The 22,055-nt window shown below is 32.5% G+C and overlaps 3 protein-coding genes across 4 annotated transcripts in view; 2 read left to right on the top strand and 1 right to left on the bottom strand.

The window, feature by feature from the left end:
- Window positions 1–1,282: 1,282 nt before the first annotated feature.
- On the top strand, window positions 1,283–12,046 carry LOC128385974 (MAP kinase-interacting serine/threonine-protein kinase 1-like). Its single transcript, XM_053344919.1, has 4 exons — window positions 1,283–1,425; window positions 8,664–9,180; window positions 9,675–9,960; window positions 10,410–12,046. The coding sequence occupies exons 2-4, from the start codon at window positions 8,831–8,833 to the stop codon at window positions 11,241–11,243; spliced, it is 1,470 nt and encodes a 489-aa protein (XP_053200894.1). The 5' UTR covers window positions 1,283–1,425; window positions 8,664–8,830; the 3' UTR covers window positions 11,244–12,046.
- On the bottom strand, window positions 1,859–3,270 carry LOC128385983 (uncharacterized). Its single transcript, XM_053344928.1, has 2 exons — window positions 2,271–3,270; window positions 1,859–2,193 (listed from the first exon to the last, which is right to left on the bottom strand). The coding sequence occupies exons 1-2, from the start codon at window positions 2,737–2,739 to the stop codon at window positions 1,889–1,891; spliced, it is 774 nt and encodes a 257-aa protein (XP_053200903.1). The 5' UTR covers window positions 2,740–3,270; the 3' UTR covers window positions 1,859–1,888.
- A 4,277-nt stretch (window positions 12,047–16,323) lies between the features above and the next one.
- Window positions 16,324–22,055, top strand: part of LOC128385967 (cGMP-dependent protein kinase, isozyme 1-like) — a 30,075-nt gene continuing 24,343 nt past the window's right edge. For both annotated transcript variants that reach the window (XM_053344911.1, XM_053344910.1), the window contains exons 1-3: window positions 16,324–16,774; window positions 17,963–18,246; window positions 18,564–18,669. In XM_053344911.1, coding sequence (XP_053200886.1) covers window positions 16,638–16,774; window positions 17,963–18,246; window positions 18,564–18,669 — 527 coding nt within the window. In that variant the 5' untranslated portion in view covers window positions 16,324–16,637. The remainder of the gene's footprint in view (window positions 16,775–17,962; window positions 18,247–18,563; window positions 18,670–22,055) is intronic.

Raw genomic sequence — 22,055 nt, 5'->3', positions numbered from 1 at the left:
TTTACAATTAGTATGAAAGAAGCAAATGGAGAGAGAGAGAGAGAGAGAGAGAGAGAGAGAGAGAGAGAGAGAGAGAGATGTTTTCATCATGGAAACCAGAATATGAATCAGGCCTGAGCGATGGAAGAGAAAAAGTGAAAGTGAACAAGGTGAGGGGAAGAGGAAGAAGATGATGATGAGGTGACGACAGGTAAGTAGACAGAAAGAAGAGAAAGAAGAAGAGAAAGAAGAAGAGAAAGAGAAGATAAATGATTTGTATCATTGGTTTGGTCTTTTTTTCTCTTCATCGAGATTCTCATGACTTATCATGTGAAATAGAAAGTACAACATTTCACTTACTCTTCTTCTCTTTCTTTATCATCTTTCCTTGTTTGGTGTTGTTATGAAATCTTCAAAATCATCTTCATGTTCAACCTTTTTGCTCTATGCTTATGGAATCACGTAAACCTTGTTGTTGATTGTTGATGAGTCGCAATCACAATCAACTTCAAGTCAATCAGAATGAGAGAAAAATTTGTTTGTAAACAAAAACATTAACCAGGCAATTTAAAAGCTCCAATCAATTAACAGAATTTGTATCTTTCAAACCAAGGTATTGATCCTCTAATTGTCTTTACTAATCAAGGAAAATGATTACAACTATTGGCGACGATTAAGGCAATTACTCCTTCTTATTACCCAATAAAAGATTCATGGGCAAAACAAAAAGCCGAACGTTAATTATCATGATAACAAAAGTGTTCGTTCATCAGAAAACATGAAATTATTTCGCAAAAAGATGTTGATTGTTGATCACAAGACGAACACTTTAAATTCAATCACAATCATAATCTAATATTCATCATTTTACCTTAGCAACAGCCGAACAAAAAGTAACCTCAACATGATCTTTTCTCTTTCTCTCTCTCTCTCTCTCTCATCATCTTCTTCTACTCGTTCCTCTTTCCCTTCTCAAGGTCAAAAAATAAACCAAAATGAAGATAATCTTTCATCTTCTAGATGAAAACTCACCTCAAACAACAACAAATGAGAAATAAAGACAATCCTTTTTCAAATGTTGTTTCTTTCTAATAGTAAACATGATCATCTCAATTCTTCAATGGAATCACAACTTTTCTGTTACACATTGAAAAAGAGGAATGGGAATATTCTAGAATTTCCCTGACTCAAAGAGAGTAAACAGAATTGCGACAAAGAAGAAAGAAGAACCGAAAGAGAAAAAGAAAGAGGAAGATCAATGACATACTTGTCTTTCTCTTTCTCTTTCCCTTTGTTGTTGTTGTTGCTCATCAACATGACGAGAGAAACAAAGAGAGCGAAGGAGCGACCGCGAGATGGAGCAACTTTTGTTCTTCATTCATTCTCATTGGCCAATCGAGAAGATAAAATAAAATTTTAGTTGTTATTTTGTTCAACATTGTTGAGGTTCACCTTTTAAAGATAATAAAATGCTTTGGTTAATTAATGAGAAATTGATAATCAACATAAAAGATCAAGAGATCTTATTACTTTTCGAAGGTGAGAGAATTGATTTTCCAATTTTCGACACGGAAGATTGTTGGTTTAAATTTCTTGGCTTAAAATGTGAAGTTATCATCTGTGTAACTAAATACAATATTTTAAGACAAATCGAACTTCTCAACCACCTCTTGGATTATTTCACCTTTAAAAACGTTTTCAACTTCAAAACCATTCCCATCGGAAATCTCTCAATCAACAATGATTTTGTTATGATCTTAGATGAAGAAATGGAGATAATGACGAGAAAATGAAAATATTTTTGAATAAGAATCACAAATTTGAAATAAATCTACCTATTTGACAAAACTTTAATTTTTTATCCGAAAAGAAACTATTTGACAAACAGAATGAATTAAGAAGAATAACTTTATCTTGACAAATGGTAATCCAAATAAATAGTTTTGATTGTCCTCTCATTTTTGGCCAATTCTCTTAGAGTACGATTAAAGATTACATTGCAGCTAACCAGATCTCGCAAATGTTTTTTCCCACAGGTTCGACAGTGATATCCTTTACACCCAGTGGTATGTGCTGGATCGCCACAACGAAAGCAAATTAAAGTCGAAACACATTGATGATCCAAAGTAACCCTTCCTTTGCACTTGAAGCATTGGTACAATCCGATGTCATTAAATAGATAATAAATCTCTTCATTAAATGAGACCTCCATACCTGGCAGAATTTAAGAAAACAAATTGAAAGTTTAAGAAAGAAAATTCTCAAAAGGTGAGAATAAAAGTTATACTTACTTCTTTTTAAAAGCCGTTTCATCCCTTCGAATGTTACCTTTATCCTCACCAAATCCAACTCATTAAACCTCTTCGTCTCATTGTAAAAGAAATCTTCACTTGTTAACCCAAATTGTCCACCAATGTTTGTAACAAATTCAACATCCGTATGAAGAGATTCTCTTCGGTACACACACACGTTAAAAGTTGTCTCAATATAATCGGTTACATTTAAAATGTACCTACGGGTACCACAGATTTCTTTAAAATGAGCAACCAATGTTCGAGAAACGGTCACAATTAATCCACCATCAACTTCACTTATTAAATTTGTAACAGCAAGAACAGCCAAAATGGGCCGATCGATCATCAAACGACTTCTAAAAGAGGCCATATCATTCATGGTACGTGAATAATTTGGAGTCACCATCAAATAAATGTAAATGTTATCCTCTGGTATTGGGACATGGGTATTACTGAAAAGTTCCATTAAGTTGTTCACAAATGTAGAAATAATTTTAGAAATTAAAAGAAATTAAATAAATGAAAATATCACAAATAGTAAATTGATACAAATTATTTCAACAGAAAAATTTTTTTGAAATAAACAAAGAAGAAGAAAATCCTTTCCGGTAGTTTCATCTATAAAACCATAGAGGGAACCACTTTCAATTGATTTAACCGGAAAAGGAGAATAGGCCATCTTGGTTAAAGGTAAAAATCCAATCGACCCAAATTCCAATCAAAATTTTCAATCTTATCGGAATCAACATTAGGATCAACCTCAACACAAACATATTTTATACCAACGAACTTCTCCTCTAAATAAAAAATATAATCTCTTGAAATTATACCATTTCCAAGGACCTTCTCAATTAAAGGTTGAGATTTAACACAATCAAACAATGGAATTAAATTTCCCTTTATGAATAGTAACATTCGACGAACAGCCATCTTACAACGGAAAGCTCTAGTCACCTCCATGGTAACACGCACTCTTCCCTTACCCTCATCAACTCGATACCCAATTATATCATCAGCAAGTTGACCATTAGGAAGAGCTACAATTAATTTGAAAGAATCAGTAAAAATATCTTCACCTTCGAACAAATAGAAATATACATAATAACTTTTGGATTTTACACCACATGAAAGAGACATTTTATTTCTATCACAAAACAAAAATAAGGAAATTTTGAGAATGAGCTTGAACCAGAAGAAAAATTTTTTCCTTTTTCACTCCATGTCAACTGATGTTGTAAACAAACGAGCGGTTAATTTAAAATTTCCTGTTTTTCCAACATCAACTCGCTATATATGTAGTCAATTCTACCAAGGGCCTTTTCCATTTGTCTGATGAACTCATCACATTGAATTGAATTTAAAGAGTGTCCTATCCCTCCGCATCCGCCACAATGAACCTCAGTCGCTAACTTTACACTGCATTGATCGACACCATGTGTTGATAAACATCGAAAACATCTTTTTTCTCTTTTACAACTCCTTAGATTATGTCCAAAACGATGACAATTTCGACAAATGCGAATATTCAAATTGTCAACACATCGAATGTCCTTTCCTTCCAATTTCAATTTGAAATTATCAACTTGTATCCTCGTCCTGATTATTGGATCAACGGAAAGTAAAACGTAATAACTTTTCTCACCACGGAGCACAAAATCTACACAACAATATCCACCGACAAAAGCTTCATTCTCGGTTACCAACTTTTCTTTCAATAGATTAGAATAGATTAAACTTGAATCATATTCATTTTTAGGAATGATTAACTTGAGCATCGGACGGATTAAAACTTGGTCAGTCATTAAGAGGCCACTTATTTCACCTCTGACCAATTGAATGAAATTATCTCGTTCCTCTTCCTGCGAGAAAGCCAACCGCAAACAATTGTAACCAATTTCATATCCGATTCCAAGTTTACGTAAATAAGCCTCAAGAACACATAAAACTTGATGAGGATTCTGATAAACACTGTTGACCATCCTTTTCACAATCAATATTTTTTTCCTTTTAAAACATGAAACATTTAAAGAAATTACGAAATCATCAATTAAAGTTAAAACTAATTTCTCTTTTATTAAAGACATTTTTCTTTCTTGTGATTAAAACAATTCTTCATGATCGACACACGGTTTAAAAACATTACCATGACAACCTTTCAACCGCGCAATTAAAATTAAGACTGATCTGCATTAAAAAACCTTTTTGACAAAGGAAAAAGCATGATCAAGAGACTATTATTTAAATCATTACGTTAACATATTTATGATTTATCTGCTCCAATTCTTCCTTAAGATATCGTTGATAAATCGGGCAATCTTTGTCATATCCATTATGATCCTCACGATGACAATTAGGACATTTGTACTTTCCAGGACATCGACGATTTGCACAATCACGGGAAGGATGATTAGATGAACAGTATGAACAAACAGGCAAGCGGAAACAGGAAGCCTTACGATGTCCATAACGACAACAATGATCACATCTGACCAAAGTGAAGTGGTCCAATGCTCGCAATCTACCATTAGATGTATAAACAAAACCATTCCTCTCCTCAAGAAGTGATCGAATACGAGATTCAACCTGTAGGATGACACGATACCCAAACTTAGTCTCCATTGAAGTTATCCAAGTAACCTTTAGACCTTCATTCCAATCATTCCACCTTCGTAGATCATCCACCCACTTAACCCAGAATTCACTATCTAGATCAGTAGACCCACGAGTAATAAAAACTCTTTCAATCCTTATCAAAGGATCACGTACACTTGGTATCTTTACTTCGAACTTCTTTTTAAAATCAGAATCACCATTCAAGGCAATAGCCAACTCAGAACGCCCTTTAACTCCAGAACATCGGATTTTTAAACAAAACTTCCCGATGGTAATCCTATCAATACTCTTGGCACAGTTAAGCCTAGATAGGATCTCCTTCACTTCATCACAAATTGATAATCCAGCTTCCTTGGAAAGAGGAAAAACAAGAAGAGTCGGTAAAAGCACAAATCCCTCCACGTTTAACCAAGTACTGGGGCGTTCCTGTCCATCCGAAAAACGAATATGAACATCTCGAACATGTTCGGAAATACTCCTTTCAGCACCCAAATCCACGGTCCTCAATCTTTTAAACCTAATTTCAGTTACCTCATCCTCCACTAGTTTGGATTTCCAATTCTCATACTGTAACAGGAAACTTTGGACAATACTTCGGACATCCTCAGGTTGACCAAGATAATTTTCATCTCGAGAATTGAAATCGTTTATAACACTCAAGAGTTGATTAAAATCATCTTCGCCATATACGAGTAGTAGCTCGTTAAAAACATCATCACCAGTATAATCCAACATAAACTTCTCAATAATGAGAAGGCAAGAACCAAAATCACTCATTGATGAATCAGCTTGCAAACCCTCAACATCTTCCAAACTAAGAGTATCCTCACTGTGTGGTCTTTTAGACATTGTTAATCTAACAACAACAAATTGTGAAATGAACCTTCTAAGTATAAACTTACAACACTCCTCAAAAAATTACTCCCACTTTATCAACTTACAGAAAACAAAAAATGACTTCCTACTAATCATGTGCGAACTCAACGAAAGGACAGTAACTGATAAAGAAGTGATCTCGAACGGTAAAGTTGCTATTTCCCCGTTCAAAGACTTACAAATTATTAGACATTTCCACACCAAAGAAGACATCCTTCCAACTCTGATCTACAAAAAAGAAATTGGCTTTATCTGGTTGATCGCCGTCTACAGATCCTCAACTAACCACAATTTCTACAACGACTTATCTGAAATCCTGACCAAATTGTGCGAATTTCCAATTATTATTGTTGGCGACATAAACTCAGAAGATCTAATATGGTGTGCAGAGCCCAGAATTAGGAATAACGGGTCTGTAGAAGATTTTAAAAACCTTACAAAACTCTTAAGAAAACTTAATTTTAAATCTATTCTAGATAGAAACCGTAGTACGGGATACACAAGATTAAGTAAACAAACAAGATCAATAATTGACATTATAATAACCAACTTTGATAATTTAAATCAGTCACGAATCAGAAATACTAACTTTAGTGACCATAGAGCAATTTTAGCAAATATAAAACCAGTTAGTCCCCTCAACAAAATAAATTTATCCATAACTAAATTTAAATACAAAGAGATCAAATATGAAAACATTGAAACTACATCAAGAAAAATCTGGTTATCTCCAATAGTTAACAGATATCAAACAAGAATCACCCGAAATTTCAACCCAATTCCAATCGAGAAACTCAAAAACAGTGATTTCTTTACGTTAATTAAGCACATCAACAGAGAAATTAATCTTGAATATCTAATCCCAACTAACAAATTAAGAATTGAAGACTACGTTTACAGTAATGAAATATTCACCGTCAAATACTCGAAAGGTATCAGTGAAGAAGAAAAGGAGAAAATCAAGAAAATGAATTTTAATTGTTCTTCATCATATTCGGATGACTTTAGATATTACGAGTGGAACAAATTTAAGAAACTTAACCTTAACACTATAACTAAACTCATAGACGATATATTTAAATGTGGAAAAATTCCCACAAACATGAAAATTAGTGGAGGAGTTAAAATTCCCAAAACGATTGGCTTTCGATTAATTCGATGCCAATCTTTCATCATGAAAATCATCGATACCATAATCTCTGACAGAATCAAATCTAAAATCGAACAAATCATCGACTCGAGTCTCCAATTCGCCTTTATCGAAGGATCAGATAGAATTAACCTTCTACTAGAATATGAAGAAAACAATACAAACTACAAAAACTCATATCTCATGGACATCACCAAAGCTTTCGACCTTATCGATAAGAATCACATTTTCAGGAAACTCTACAATAAAATTGATGATCAAACCCTAGAGATTACAATAGATTTCTTCAATGAAAGAAAAACTAGAATCTTCGAGGGGAAGAATTTCGAACTGATTAACGAAGATAACTCCTTACTTCAAGGAACATCATTGTCACCTATCCTTTTCTGCATAGGTATTGACGATTTCCTGAGAAAATTCAACCAAATCGACATTCGGATTGTATCTTATGCCGATGATCTACTTATACTTAATAATAAAACCATAGAAGAAATTCTGGAAGAAATTAACCCTGAACTGAATAAGATTGGACTTAATATTAATCCAAGTAAAATTACAACAATTAAACTAAACAATAAACAATTACCATCAACTCTATTAGGTTATGAGATGAAATTTGCCTCATATACTAATAGATACAAAAACCGAATTAATAACAAAACAATTAAGATAATTAGAAAACTCAACATTAAACAACAAATTGAACTTTTCTCAACTTATTTGAACAGCTCTATGCATCATTTAGGTACGTCCCCCTTCAGAAACAACAACAATTACTTAATCACCATAAAACAATTAATGACTTACGGGATGAGTAAACTGTTTATCCAAACTTATGGAAAACTTAGAATCAATTCTTGGTTTGGCTATATAATAGGCCTTAAGAACCCGTGTCTTGAATATTTAGTTCAATTAATCTTTAACCTCTTGAAAAATGATATGAGTGAAACTAACTTTCCAATAATTAACATCATGAAAACATTCAAACTCATCGAAAACAACAAATATACAAACAACTTAATTGCGAACTCAAAACCTACCGCGATAATGGAAATTTTGAGAAAAAGAAACTTTCTTTGCATAACTTTCATTAGTCTCAGATTACACCATCATCACTATTATTATCAAAACTCCAGCACTCTTATAAATATTATAAACAATATTCTCAAAATGAATAAACATTACAACATCTTAATTGTTTCCCCGAACGCGATACCCAACATAGAAACAATTAAAAACTTAGCTCACAAAGAAAACACCATTATCACATACAAACAACAGAAAATTAATTGCAATAGCAATAAAGATTTAATAAGAATTAAACATCAATTACTTACAACAAAAGATTTCAAAAACAAAATAAGGAAAATAATAGAAAACGTCCAGACTAAAATATATACAATGGAAAGTCCTAATTACTTCAAACTAATGTTTCCCAATGGCAATCTTTTCTTCAAAGAAAACAGTAATCTGAACCCCTATCATCTAATCAAAACACTTTCCGACATCAAAATAAGACTAAGTAAAAATTGCAAATATTGTAATACTTCAAATAATAATGAACATTGGAAGACATGTTCATTAATGAAAAAATACATCAGAAACTGGAACTTCGAGGTTAATCACCTAGAAAAAACTAGAAAAATCCACAAATTTTTTCAACACTTGAAAAAGGTTCAAAGAAACCTCCCTTAACAAAGGGTCACCACAGCGGTGATAGCGCTCAAGCGCCGTTAAACTTTTATTTTGAGTCAGCAGATGGAGCGCAAAGTTGTTTTTGTTTATGATCTTAAGTTGAATTTTCTATCGTGCTCCTTAATTACCTAATTAACTACCTGTGATCTTGTAATTAATTGAAACCTCTCAACTAACATTGAAGCGAGTGCTAAGGTGATTCTCCTGGTACCTGGAACTCATCATGGATGTGAACTTACCTGACACTGAGCCTGTTTCTATTCCGAAGAGTAATTTCTATTCTGGTAATGGGCGAAACAGGCGAAAGAAACAGAAGAGGAAACGCTCTAGTGTATCGAAATCTTCTTGTTTCGATGATGTCTACAAGTTGACTGGTGAGATTCTCGGTGAAGGTGCCTATGCTCAAGTTCAATCTTGTAAACAATTAAGTACTGGTAAAATCTTTGCGGCTAAAATAATCGACAAACAAGCTCATCCAAGGTCAAGAGTCTTCCGTGAAATCGATATTTATTACCATTGTTCTGGACATAAAAATATTTTGCAATTGTTTGATTTCTTTGAAGAAGATGACAAGTAAGTAGAATTGACTTGATCCATTTAAATTTCCAAGATCGATGTTGCTGTTGGTGTTGTCACCCGTTAGAATCGTGTTGCCAAGGGACTAGAATTGATAAAGAGAAACTGATCTATATCTCCTGAGGGCCGTCGCTTTGACCCACTAAACCTCCTTGGGTAATCTCAGGGCTCTTTCCCAGGTCTCTTTCTGGTCCTTGCCAACTTTTCATTCCCCATTTAAACTCCTTTCCCTCAGTCTTTGTTTCCTTTCTTCTTCAGTGTCTACGTCTTTGGCAACGTCTTTGCTCCTCTTTCTTTCTTTTTTGTATCTTCTTTATCTTTTGTTTCTTTTATAATTTGGGTGTTTCACCATCTTACGTCTTCAACACCCTGGTCATCAGCATCAACATCATTATCTCTTGACCTCGATTCGTATCATCTTACGTTTTGCATATTCGTTTGAAAATTAATCATCAACATCAACTAATCTATTTTCCTTTTTTTCTAATTAGATTTTATTTGGTGTTCGAAAGACTTGCTGGTGGGCCTTTGTTAGCTCATATCCAAAAACGTAATCATTTTACCGAAAATGAAGCAAGTTTTATTATTCGTGATATTGCCAATGCTCTCAAGTTCCTTCATCAGAAAGGTATATCCCACCGAGATCTCAAACCAGAAAATATTCTGTGTCATAGTCAAGATCAAATTTGTCCCCTTAAAATTTGTGATTTTGACTTGGGCTCAGGTCTGGTCATCAACGAATCTTCGCCTGTCAGCACTCCTGAACTCTTGACACCAGTAAGTTTACCCTTTAGTTTCTATTGATGATGAAATACAAAATGAATCTTTCACTGTTCTTGAATTAACATAATAAGTGAAGCGTTAATTTGGTGTGTCGACTTACTCATTGTCACAGTTTATTTTTCTTTCTTTGTTGAGAAAAAAACAGTTTATATTTCTTGGATATTTAACTGTTATTTCTTTCCATCATTTTACTTTGACTGATTCAAAAAGCTTCAATTTCGCCTCAGGCTACTTTTTTCGAAAACCTTCTTTTACTTTATTAGTAAACCTCTTTTACCTTTTCCTTAATATTTTCCGTTTTAAGATTTTTTTATGTTCTTGAAGCTTAATGATTTTTATAACTTGAGAGTGACGATAATTATCAAGCGTTTACATAATCATAGTCTTTATACAATTGAAGCTATTCCAAGTATTATAATCTTGTTTTTTATTTACTCATGTAGGTTGGGTCTGCTGAATTCATGGCTCCTGAAGTCGTGGAGGCTTTCATCGGAGAGGCTACACCTTACGACAAGAGATGTGACCTCTGGAGTTTAGGTGTCATCATGTACATCTTATTATCCGGTTATCCGCCTTTTTATGGCTTCTGTGGTAGTGACTGTGGCTGGCAGAGAGGTGAATTTTGTCAAGCCTGCCAAGACCAACTATTTACCTGCATTCAAGACGGAACTTACGATTTTCCTTATCGAGATTGGGGATGCGTCTCGGACGAAGCCAAAGACCTCATAAGACATCTTTTGGTGAAAGATGTAAACCAAAGATACACCGCTGAGATGGTTTTAAACCATCCATGGGTACGCCATGGAGGACCCCTGACCCTCCTCAAAACACCTAAGGTGATAAGGCGAAACAACAGTGCCAAGGATCTGGCTGCATTCGCAGAGAGCGCCAATGCCATGAAAAGATTAGTCTTGCGACATCAAGCCTACAGCACAGATTTTTCCTTTGCAGTTAACTCTAAATTATCAGATCCTCTTGAAGAGAAAGAGGTTGCTAGTGGTAGTGGCTCATTATCCTCATCATCAACATCATCAGCACAACCAATTACATCAACCAACAATTCGAAGAAAGCAAATTCAGATGAAATAGACGGAGACTTACCTCCAACCCCTGATACCCCGGATTCACTTGGAAAAAACTCAACATGGATACCAGTATCGAAGAAAAGTCTTCCCAGTGCCTTTGTTTATAATTCTTGCATGAATCCAAAATCGCCCATGAATCGATTATCATTAACTCTTCACCCAAGCTTGAAACCCATTCTGCTTAACATTTAAATCAACAACAAAACTATCACAATGATGAATCCAAATCCTTTTCTCTTCAAACATTTCATCAACTTTTTTCCTTTATACAATTTAATTGGCAACAAAACCCTTCTACTATCCTAAATACTACCTCTTTCTTTCTCTTTCTCTCTCTTCTCTCTATTCATCTCTCTTCTCTTTTCTCTATCAGTCAATTTTATTTGAATATCCCCATTTTCTACCACATTCTTTTCGATGTTCTCAATTTTCATAGTCTCTTCACTACCATTTTTCTCACACTTTCACAACATTCAGGTCTTTTCTCTTCCCTTTTCATCATTTTTCTATCCTTTCGATTTCTCTCGATTCCACTCGATCTCTTTGTTTCCCTCTTTCCATCCCTTTCTCTTCATTTCTCTTCCTCTACCTCACTTTTCGTTATCCTTCCTTTCTATTTTGCTGTTAAAAATTAGGAGCATCTTGATTTACTCACCATTTAATACCATAATTTGTAATTTGATAGATTGTTTAATCATTGACACATTCCGACAATGATGATCACAATCATGAAGGAAAGTAACATCGGTTTCGTAGAAATGGATAAAATCATTTAAAAGCTGAACACAAAAATCAATTGGAATGTCTAAATGCTGTAGGCTTTAAAGTTCAATCATGGGTCTGGCCAATTCGTAAAGAAAAACCCACCAAAAAAATCTCTAAAATTAAATCTTTACCATCTAAAAAATAATATTTGTTAACAAAAAAAGATTATCATCGAGACATTATCTCAATTTTGACAAAATAAACGCAATAAGATTTTATAAATAAACAAATGTTCTTGGATATTATTTGTTTCATGATAACTGAACAAGATGCAGAACTAGTTCTTGATGTCAATGATTCTTGGAAAGGGTTTAGTCTCTCGATTAATCACTTGATGAATTGTTTTCTCTTTTTCTTGTCTCAGGCAAAAAGCCAAAGAGATGCAACCAATTCGATTGCATAATAGAGACGAAGAATTGTCCTGATTGAGATCTCAGTTAATTTGTTGAGCTCAATAAAAGACGAACAATTAATGGTAAATGTTACGTGATAATCATTATCGGCGCTTCGCTGGTTCAATGGATTCATTTTGTGTTAACTAATCAGGAAATTACCTTGATAGTAAAGTTAAATAACAATGATATCAAAAGGGAAAGTGTTGTTATTGTTAAATTATCATAATTAGCGGAAAATCATATGATTCAATTGAATTGACAGACAAAACAATCAATTATATTTGATCCTTTTTTGTCTCTATGTCATCACCTGTTCCGCGAGTTGTCATCTTACTATTGACCTACCAATCGATTAACGATTAGTCAAATAATTGGAAACTCGCAATTTTAACTTCGCCATATTTGATTACTAAGAATTAAAACAATTAATTATCTCGATATATTTGAATGAAACAGAAAATGATTTTTTCAAAATCTCGAAACTGTTGTTTCACTAGCGACATCTCGGGCCTAGAGAATAAACAATAATCAGTTTTACTTAATGACTTCGCCTTTTTAATCAACCTGAATCTATGAAATGATAACTTACTATAGCCCCTTGCGTAGCCCGCTCACTGGCAGGTATCTCCTACCTCTTCATTACTAATAAATTTCATTAACCAGAGCTTTTTTGATTAATTAGTTCGAAATTAAGGCTTTTCTACTAACATCTCAAGGTTTAAAGGTCATGGTCAAAGTCATTGGTATTTGATGACTTTTCGTAGGCAATACACCAAAGTTTTCTTTCGGGATTAAATTCATTTCCTTCTTCAGTCACACTCGAAAGAGAAATCAACAGACTCAGCTGAAAGTCGTGGACATGTTTCGGGACTAACGACCAAATAATCGGAAGCCAATCGTGCTATAAATAACTTGTACAATCTGTTCGGAGGCCATTTCGTGTCCAAATTAAGACCTTCGAACAGGTAAAATACTTACAACAATGTATCATACTTATCATTTGTATATAAATCAAAGCTTCAAATAAAACGACTAGACAAATATAATTTACAAAATATTGATTGTGATCATCAAATTGAAGTAATCAATTAATATATCGTTAAATCAGTTATTACAAATTGCATTTTAAATGATCATTTAATATAATCGTGCAACAATCAATCACCGCAAAGAAGTAATTTAAATGGATGAAAAAAAAATTACAATGTTGATCGAAAATTCAACTTTCATTTTCGACTAATTCAAACAACTTTGTAAAACTTTTGCATTCATAATCACTCATTCGATGATTTCGTTAAAGCGCCCGGAGGATTTTACAACAATGTTTCGTTACTATCAAATTGAGAATAGAACATTTTTTCTATACAAAGTATTTGCATTCGCAGTTGGACTACCCTACCATGATGATTACCATGTTGACTATACTCAGGCCTTGGATCGCTTTGAAAAGTTGTCCCTTAATATGCGAACCGTTCGTTATGGATTCTCATGCTTGGAACCCAATTTTCGGAGCCAAATTGATTCTAAAACTGACTATGTCAATATAGTCATTCGTATTTCTTGCATCACGACTTTCATTCGACTTCTTGTTTGGATTTTCTTTTCTGAGCCATTTCTCCACATCTATCTAGCTGACCCATGGGGCCACTACTCGCTTTCATGGGCAATCCATGCTTACGCAATGAGCTGTCTCTCTGTAATATTCTTTCTTCGTGAACTATTCATTGCAACCGAATCTCGAGGAGTAATCAATTTTTGGATGAACTTACTGAATGAATTGCGAAAAGATGAATATTCAGCCCAAAAGTACAATTTCTCAAAGAGATCACATATTAACTTTTTCTATGTCGTATCTACAGTGACCAGTAACTCAGCATATCGGCTAATGGTCTCACTGACCTTCATGCTGGTTATTTTTAATGGCTTCACATATTACCAATCACCTCTCCTTTTAACAAATAGATCATTTTTCTGGTCAACTATTTTCTGGTTCCCAACAATGACTATTACCTATGTTAGTTGTGGCACTTTTCTGATGTCCTACACTGGCTATTGCTTTCTTCTCATTTGGTCAGCTGTATTGAGACTCCATTCAATCAATTTCAAGCTGAAAACTTTACTAACTCATGTGCGAAATAATAAAAGTCGAGAATATCGTTTTCAAATTAGACAGATCATGATGTTTCTTAATCAACTTGAACAGCTTTCAGATGGTCACAAATGGTGTACATTTGTATTGGTCATATTTCTAAGTGGTATAAGTAACATGACCATTTATGCCGGACTAATTATCAGATCACATTCAGAATTCATAGCAGATTTAATTACGTTCTTTGGCTCATTACCTTTCATTTCACTTTGTTTTGCCATCTATCTCTGCGGTTGTGTTATGAGTATGGTGAGAAATCGAATAGTTATCAATATCAAAATATGAATAGATATCAAGTTAATCTACAATTAATCACATTTTTTTCAATCATCTAGTTAATGGAAATGACTTATCTATTACACATTAGCTGCAAAAAAGTCAATCAAACATTGGCAACCAAATTGAAGGTGAATCTTTTAATCTATTAATATTATCTAATAGTATTTTAATTTCTAATAGTTGCGCAAAGAGTACGTTTGATTTTACATTGTATCAACTTATTTACTTTAATCAGACTCATGAAACAATTGAGCGACTTGGTGGACCAACGGTGGGTGCTAAAGCGGGTGAAATGGCTGTGATTACTGTTGAGTTTTCACTGATTGTGAGTATTAATTGCAGCTAAATTTTATTTGATTTTAAATTTTTATAAACATTGATTGATTGATCATTTGATTTTGACAGTTCATACTTGAATTCATATCACAATTTATGTTACAATATTGCACCTTTCAATCGTATTTATAAATACTCCTCAAGTAATCATGTATTTTTGAAGTTATTGATGTGAATAAAAATGGCGAAACCGAAAAGAAAGATGTGAAAAAATTGCCTTGGACAGTGAAAACCCTTTACGAATTTCCAACTTTTGGATGAACCCTAATGCGGATACTTTGGTGCGGAGAAATTCATCGTGACCAAATTTTTCGAGCTGGACTACCAGCTAGAAGATTGAGCTTTTTGAACAATGAGCTAAAGTAGTAAATCACACGTTGGAACGTTGCAACCTAACGAGGTACCACCTCTGATTGAAGTTGGCAAAGTTGTTTTGAACAAGAGCTCGAACAATTAATTTGCTGAAGTTGAACAATCAGCCTAACAATCAGCTGAGGATTATGTGTAACATTGAATGTTTTGTTTCTGTTGAATATCAGCAACTAGTTATTAAGAACCAATTAGTTATTCAAATCTCAAATTAACTTGTATGATTTCCATCAAATTTTGACACTCTCATGATTTTGGCTCATCACCATTATTATTTAATTATTAATATTTTCATTCTATTTATAAGAAGACTAATAATCAAACATTTGCCAATCAATAATTATCGAAAAGTTTGTCCATAAAAGTTCAATCAATAAACAGGAAAACTTCATTTGCAAAAATATTATTTCCTAAAACTCATGGGAATTTTGATATTCTGATGAGAAAAAAACATGAATAACTAGTTGAGATAATTTGCGAATCAAACTTTGACACCTTAAAGAAGAATTAATCATCAAAAGGTGAGGAGCTTTTCTGCAAATGAATTTATTTTGATGATGAAAAAGCCTCAGGCAATTCATAGAAAAATCAAATCATATTCGTAGGAATAATCTACTGAAATATAATAGAATCATGAATTGAATAAACTACTCAAATGCACGTCTTAAATCACATAATCTCTAATTCAATGGATTCAGAATAATTCGAATCGCAATTTTGTCAATGCCCAAATCGAAAGTAAAACAAAAGAGATGAGAATTCGTTGAATCAGTTCAATAGCATTCGATGAATATCTTATTCACCTTATTGAAACAGTTAATTGAATACTAATGGAATGACTCAGATGATGCAGATATTATCTCATCAGATTATCATTACCATAATAATTTTTGCTTCTTATTCACATTATTTATTATTAAAGTTCCTTAAAGGTACAAAGAAACATGTTCACTGGGAAAGGAAAATAATTTCACTTTTTTCCTCTTTTATCTCCATGTAATCATGGCTGTTCTGAGGATTCTGATTCAGGTAATATTTCAGATCAACAAGTGCTGCCTCCATTTAGAAAGTTATTATTTTCTCATGCCAATTTTATTCATTTTCATTAATACATTTCATTTGTTCCAGAACAATTGTTGTGACAAAAAGTGTTGATAATTATCAGAATAGATTGAAATTAACTTTTTCATAGTAGAGACTTTCAAATCGATTCATTTGTTGTCCTGTCAACACCAATTCCACCAGTTTTAATTAACTTATCTCAGCGAAAATCATAAAACACTAATCAATCCGATGATGTCTGATGAACCTGCGAACATTGGCCCAATCGAAGCTCCTTCATCGCCTCCAGCTAAAAAGTGTGGGGTCTCAGGCGACAGTGTTACATCAACTGATACACTTCCTCTTCCTTTATTTGAAAAAGATGTAAAGTAAGTTAATTATTCTTGTTTTGATATTCATTTACATTGTCACCAATTAACTGGAACATTTTATTCAGTTATTAAACTTTGATTATTTCAATTTCAACTTTCATCCTTTCGCTTATCATTACAACTTTTTGTCAATTAAAAACCTCCGAGTCATTTCCGTTTCTGGGTGAGAAAATCACAAATCAAAAGACTAATTAACGGAAATAAGTGATTACTTGTCGAGTTAATCATTCTTGTAAAATAATCGATTTTCACCTTTTCTTTGATCGATAATTTATGTTGAATTTTTACAAAGTCAAACTTAATTAACTCCACTGATTTTTCAATTATTTACTTAGGAAAATGTTGCAAAGAAACAGTTTCATCTCGACTGTTGATTGGATTGAATGTTGTAGATTTTGTTACATTCATAACTCTCATTGATTTAATATATCGTTTCATATCAGTTAAGCGTTAATGTTTTAATTAGATGCTATCAATTAATTAAAACCATTTAATGATGAATTTGCTCATGATCATAAGGCTAATTAATTCCAAGCGTAATCACTCTTGCGAACTGATGTAAAATATATTAAATTAATTTGGAAATTGATCAATATACTGAGATAGAAAGTTGGTTCAAATTTACGATTGAGTGGTCATTATTTTCTGAAAAAGTTCATGTTGGAAGCCATTTAATAAATTCTTCAAGTTTCATTTGTTCCTATCGCGAAAAGTACAATACCTCATATGGAATAGATTCTCAGAAGTTCATGAAGCCATGAAAAGGTGTATTCTTCAATGAACAAAAGAAAACTACTCTTAGTTGATACGATTCTCGAATATCATGATACCTGTTACTCTGAATCGTGACTTGTTATTCATCTATTCATATTTCTTCATTCATTTCACATGAATTTTTTATGCATGAATATCAAACGACAGTCAACAGGGTGAGTCAAGAGACTCTGAGTAATGAAAAAATAAAGATAGCATTCATTGTGAATGACATTTTTACCAGAATTTTCTGAGTCTCCAGAACCAACATTTCTATTTGAATATTTATAAAATATTAATTAGGTAATTATAACTGATGAGACTCTAAAAACCCACAAAATAAATATTTGAGAATGAAAAACATAAAAAAATCACATCTGAAAAAAAGATTTTGACCTCAATCGCTCTTTTGGTTTTCTTTCAATCGCAAAGGTCACGACAATTGATCAAAGACGCTTTACTCAATAACAGTTTTTTACAAAATTCGCTGGATGGTTTTCAATTGAGCCTCATTGTCGATGCGATGTACGAGAAAAACTATGATGAGCTCGATTTACTTTGCGAACAAGGAGCTTTTGGTACACATCTTTTCGTCACTGCGAGTGGTACTTTTCAGGTTATCACGAATGGTCAACCAGTCAAAACACTAGGATCTGGCAAAGTTATCGGTGAATTGTCCATACTTTATAACTGCGTTCGAACAGCTTCTGTGCAAGGTAAGGAATAAGATTCGTGAATCGATCATTGAGCAGATTGAGACTGAATGTAAGGAAAGTTCAATTCGACTTAGAAAAAGATTGCATGATGGTTTTGGGTATAATTTGATTCCAAGAGATTATAATTTAATTGTCATTATTGATCGATAGTTTAATTGTTTTAATGGCAAACCATTGATTCAAATCGGTTCTCTGATTATTTTTATTTTCTACCTCATTGTTTGCTCATCAAATTCTAGTCAAAATGTTGAGTCTTTTTTATTTATTCTTGTTACATGTAATTTATATTCTCGCTACTCAATTCAATTTCTCTTTAGCGCTCACCAAAGTTCGTGTTTGGGTATTGGATCGGAAGATTTTCCAAGCGATCATGATCAATACGAGTAACAATAAGCGTCAAAGGTACAGAGCGTTTTTGAAAAGGTAAGTTTGTTTTCGAACTTTAATTAGATAAACAAATGGTAGATGGCAGCACAGATTTAAGAATCTGGAAAAGTTCTAATGATCTAAAGACTTAAATTTGTGTATGAAGGGGATAGAAAATTAGTATTGGGGTATCAATAAGTTCTGTCGTTTTTGACTCTTTAGTTTATTCAATTATTTTTCGAAATAGTGTTGAGATGTTAATTTAATTTTTCGGCCGAAAAGTTCAAAATTTAAATTGTGTCATTTTTTCGGAAAAAACTCAAGGAAACTTTCTTTTTACCATTGGGCCAATGATGATTTTTCTCTAGGATTCAAATTTTCTAAGCAAATGATCAAATTTAAATTTTGAATTTCCGATGGTCATTCAGCCAAAGACTTTGAGTTTGACACTTTTTAAAGACTTCACGCATTTGAATACAATCAATGAGAGATACAGTTAACCCAGAGATACGATAATAAGTAATGTCCACTCATTTAACTGATGTAGTCTTAAAATGGTCAACTAATTAGCTATCAAAAGTTATTGTTACTTGATTATCATTAACTGCGCGAATGATTGCGAAAGTGGTTGCAAACTCAAAGTCTTCTACTACTTAATTTTTGGTTTTTATTAACAACAATTGGAGAAAAGTTAACTAACAAGTAAGTTTACTCTCAGTTAATCTATAATAATACTCAAACATTGATGTGGATTTTTATCGGTTAAAAATTTGAACTCAAATCACTTACAATTTTCGAGCAACAGTCAGTAAAGCTGAGAAACGGCAGAACTTATCGATAGCCCTAATAATTAATGAGCTAATATAAATTCTAAAGCTGCTATCAGAGCAATCGAATTGCTGCCAATCAACTGAAACATTTTATTGTTAATCCAAGTCTTCCAATTCGATGGAAGTTTATCAATGAACGAAATTGTACCGATTCTTAAATCCCTGTGGTCAGACTGAGAATTTGGGGAAGGAAATTGAACAAATAAGAGTAAAAAAACAACATTTCTTCAATTTGTTTCTCTTGTTATTTACACTTTACTACAAAAGCAATAACTTGTCATCAAATAAGAATGATGAGTAAGACGCAATTGAAATCTCACGAAAGAGTTGAAATAAATGGAAGAACATCTTATTTAGAAGAAAAGAAAAATGTAGAAAGACAAAAGATAAGAGAATAAAAACGAAAAATATAAACTTAACAAGGAAAAGGAAATTCATATAAATGGAAAAGCTTCTCAAGAGTTGAGATAATTTCATCTCATAGATGAATGATTTTGGAGAAAGTTTAATGTGAACTTTGATTTGTAATAAGATGAAGTAACTTATTTACTCTTCGATTGATTACTGTAAGTATCGAAAGTACAATTCACGAAATAATATCAATGATAAATTTTTCATCATTTTATCAGAATAAGTAACAGGAAAAGTAGAAATATTTTCGATTTCATTGGAAAAAGTAACATGATAACACAATCGATCCATTTATCTGTTGTTTACATTTCTTATTATTGACCAAGTGATCACCTTGACACTTACATTTAAAGTTATCATAAAGATAATGAAATATCATATTTTTCACCAGCAATACTGATCGGATATCCAATATAACATCAAGTTCGGAATGTTTTCCTTTCAATAGTTAATTCGATACAAATTTTTATCTGATAGTGATATTGATATTGTGCTCTTCAATTCGAAAAATAATAGAAAGAAAGTAATCATTCCCCTTCCACTAACCTTACATGAAACATGACTTCTTACATCCCTATTATCTTATCAACATCGTTACGGTTATCAACAATATATCATTATTTATCCTTCTAACAACGATAATAATATCTTCGAGTTGGAAGTTATTTCACGAGAATGAGAAAAAGATTTAAACGAGCAAGAGATAAATGGCTAAGAAGATGAGAATCTTTTACTCGTATTGAGTTTTGTTTAGTCACAAATAGATTATCATGAAATGCTAGAGAAAAAAAACAAAACATCTAATGATTTTTTAATGATAAAACAATTTAAATACTTATCATTACACATAAAGAACAGAGAGAGAGAGAGAGAGAGAAACTTTTTGTTCTTAATTCATAATAAATATTTCACGGTCTTTCTCATAGTTTTCCATGCCAATCTGGCGACCGAAAAATTTTGAATTCTCTCTGTTTTTGAATAATTTAGAAGATCATTATTATTATTATGGTGAAAAGTTAATTAATTTTGTTTAGAACTCAATTTTTTCAGGTAAAATTTTGACAAGTTCACATGATTTATTGTTATCAGATTAGTTTTTTTCATATAACAATTTATTTGTTATGATGATCGTAATTATTAAAATGAATAGAATTTATTAAAATAACATTTATTCTACAACATCTATTTCACAGATTTTTGTTCACATGATTAGGTTTAATTCATGATGAATATCGATCGAAATAATATTAAAAAATCATGAGTAAAAAAATCATTGTAATTGGCAATTAATTTCAAAGGAGGATCTCCCATTTTTTAACTTTTTTATCCTTTTTAGTTAAGAACTAAACTTTTTTCAGTAACAGAGTTTTACATAGGCTATTCAAAATTATTTAGACATCGGTTTTTATTTTTGAACTCAAAAACGGGAGATATTTAAGGCCAAAAAGCGCAACTTCGCTATATTGTAGTGAACTGGGGATTTTTCAGATCACTACGATATTCCTGATATTCTAGATAAACCTGTATAAGGCCTATCGATCGATATACTTTAAATTAGTTTGTGATCAACAGTTTCGGTACTATTTATACCGTAAAAAAATCGGCCCGCGATCGTTGAAAACTGATCTCAGGCCAATGAAACATTTTATTTAACATACTCTAATATGGGTCTTCAAAAGTGATATGAAATATTTCCGATATCTATCATATTATAGAAAAAGTTTTTAAACGATCCAAGGCTCAAAATACATGTAAAATCCCATAGACAAATTCTAAACATGGACGAACTTTGCTTTTCGAATTCTGATAGATTACTTATGATATCAAAACACTATAAAAATGAGTTTTGAATTTTACTTTGCTCAAAATAATGATTTAAAAGCGTTTTTTCTGGAATATCTGTTAAATGAGCTACAGAAGTTGAAAAGATAAAGTTTCGATGATAGAACTAGTAGAAATGATATTCAACAATCAGGTTGTATGTTTTCATAATCTATATCATGTTTAATATTGAACAAACTTTCAAAAATGATTTAAATGGGGCTTTCAAGAGTTTTGCATATAAGGAAAGAGCTTCAGCCAGAAATTCACAGAAATAATTCCAATACGAAATTATCACTGAATATGAATTCCAATTAAACACTTCCTTGGAAATAATAACCAATCGATGCTGAAAAGGAATTAATTAATTAACTAAATTTA

Source organism: Panonychus citri, unplaced genomic scaffold (assembly GCF_014898815.1).
Source record: "Panonychus citri isolate SS breed McGregor unplaced genomic scaffold, ASM1489881v1 Contig00063, whole genome shotgun sequence".
In the NCBI taxonomy this organism is placed as follows: Eukaryota; Metazoa; Arthropoda; class Arachnida; order Trombidiformes; family Tetranychidae; genus Panonychus; species Panonychus citri.
The sequence above is the reverse complement of the archived record's forward strand: the minus strand, read 5'-3'. Positions and strand labels throughout refer to the sequence as shown.

What these genes read in the sequence shown, in the direction of transcription:
- LOC128385983 (XM_053344928.1), bottom strand. Translation starts at nt 2,739, where the DNA reads ATGGAACTTTTCAGTAATACCCATGTCCCAATACCAGAGGATAACATT. An exon ending in GAAACGGCTTTTAAAAAGAA is followed by an intron (nt 2,194 to 2,270) that starts GTAAGTATAACT and finishes AAATTCTGCCAG; the next exon opens with GTATGGAGGTCTCATTTAAT.
- LOC128385974 (XM_053344919.1), top strand. Translation starts at nt 8,831, where the DNA reads ATGGATGTGAACTTACCTGACACTGAGCCTGTTTCTATTCCGAAGAGT. An exon ending in TTCTTTGAAGAAGATGACAA is followed by an intron (nt 9,181 to 9,674) that starts GTAAGTAGAATT and finishes TTTTCTAATTAG; the next exon opens with ATTTTATTTGGTGTTCGAAA. An exon ending in CTCCTGAACTCTTGACACCA is followed by an intron (nt 9,961 to 10,409) that starts GTAAGTTTACCC and finishes TTACTCATGTAG; the next exon opens with GTTGGGTCTGCTGAATTCAT.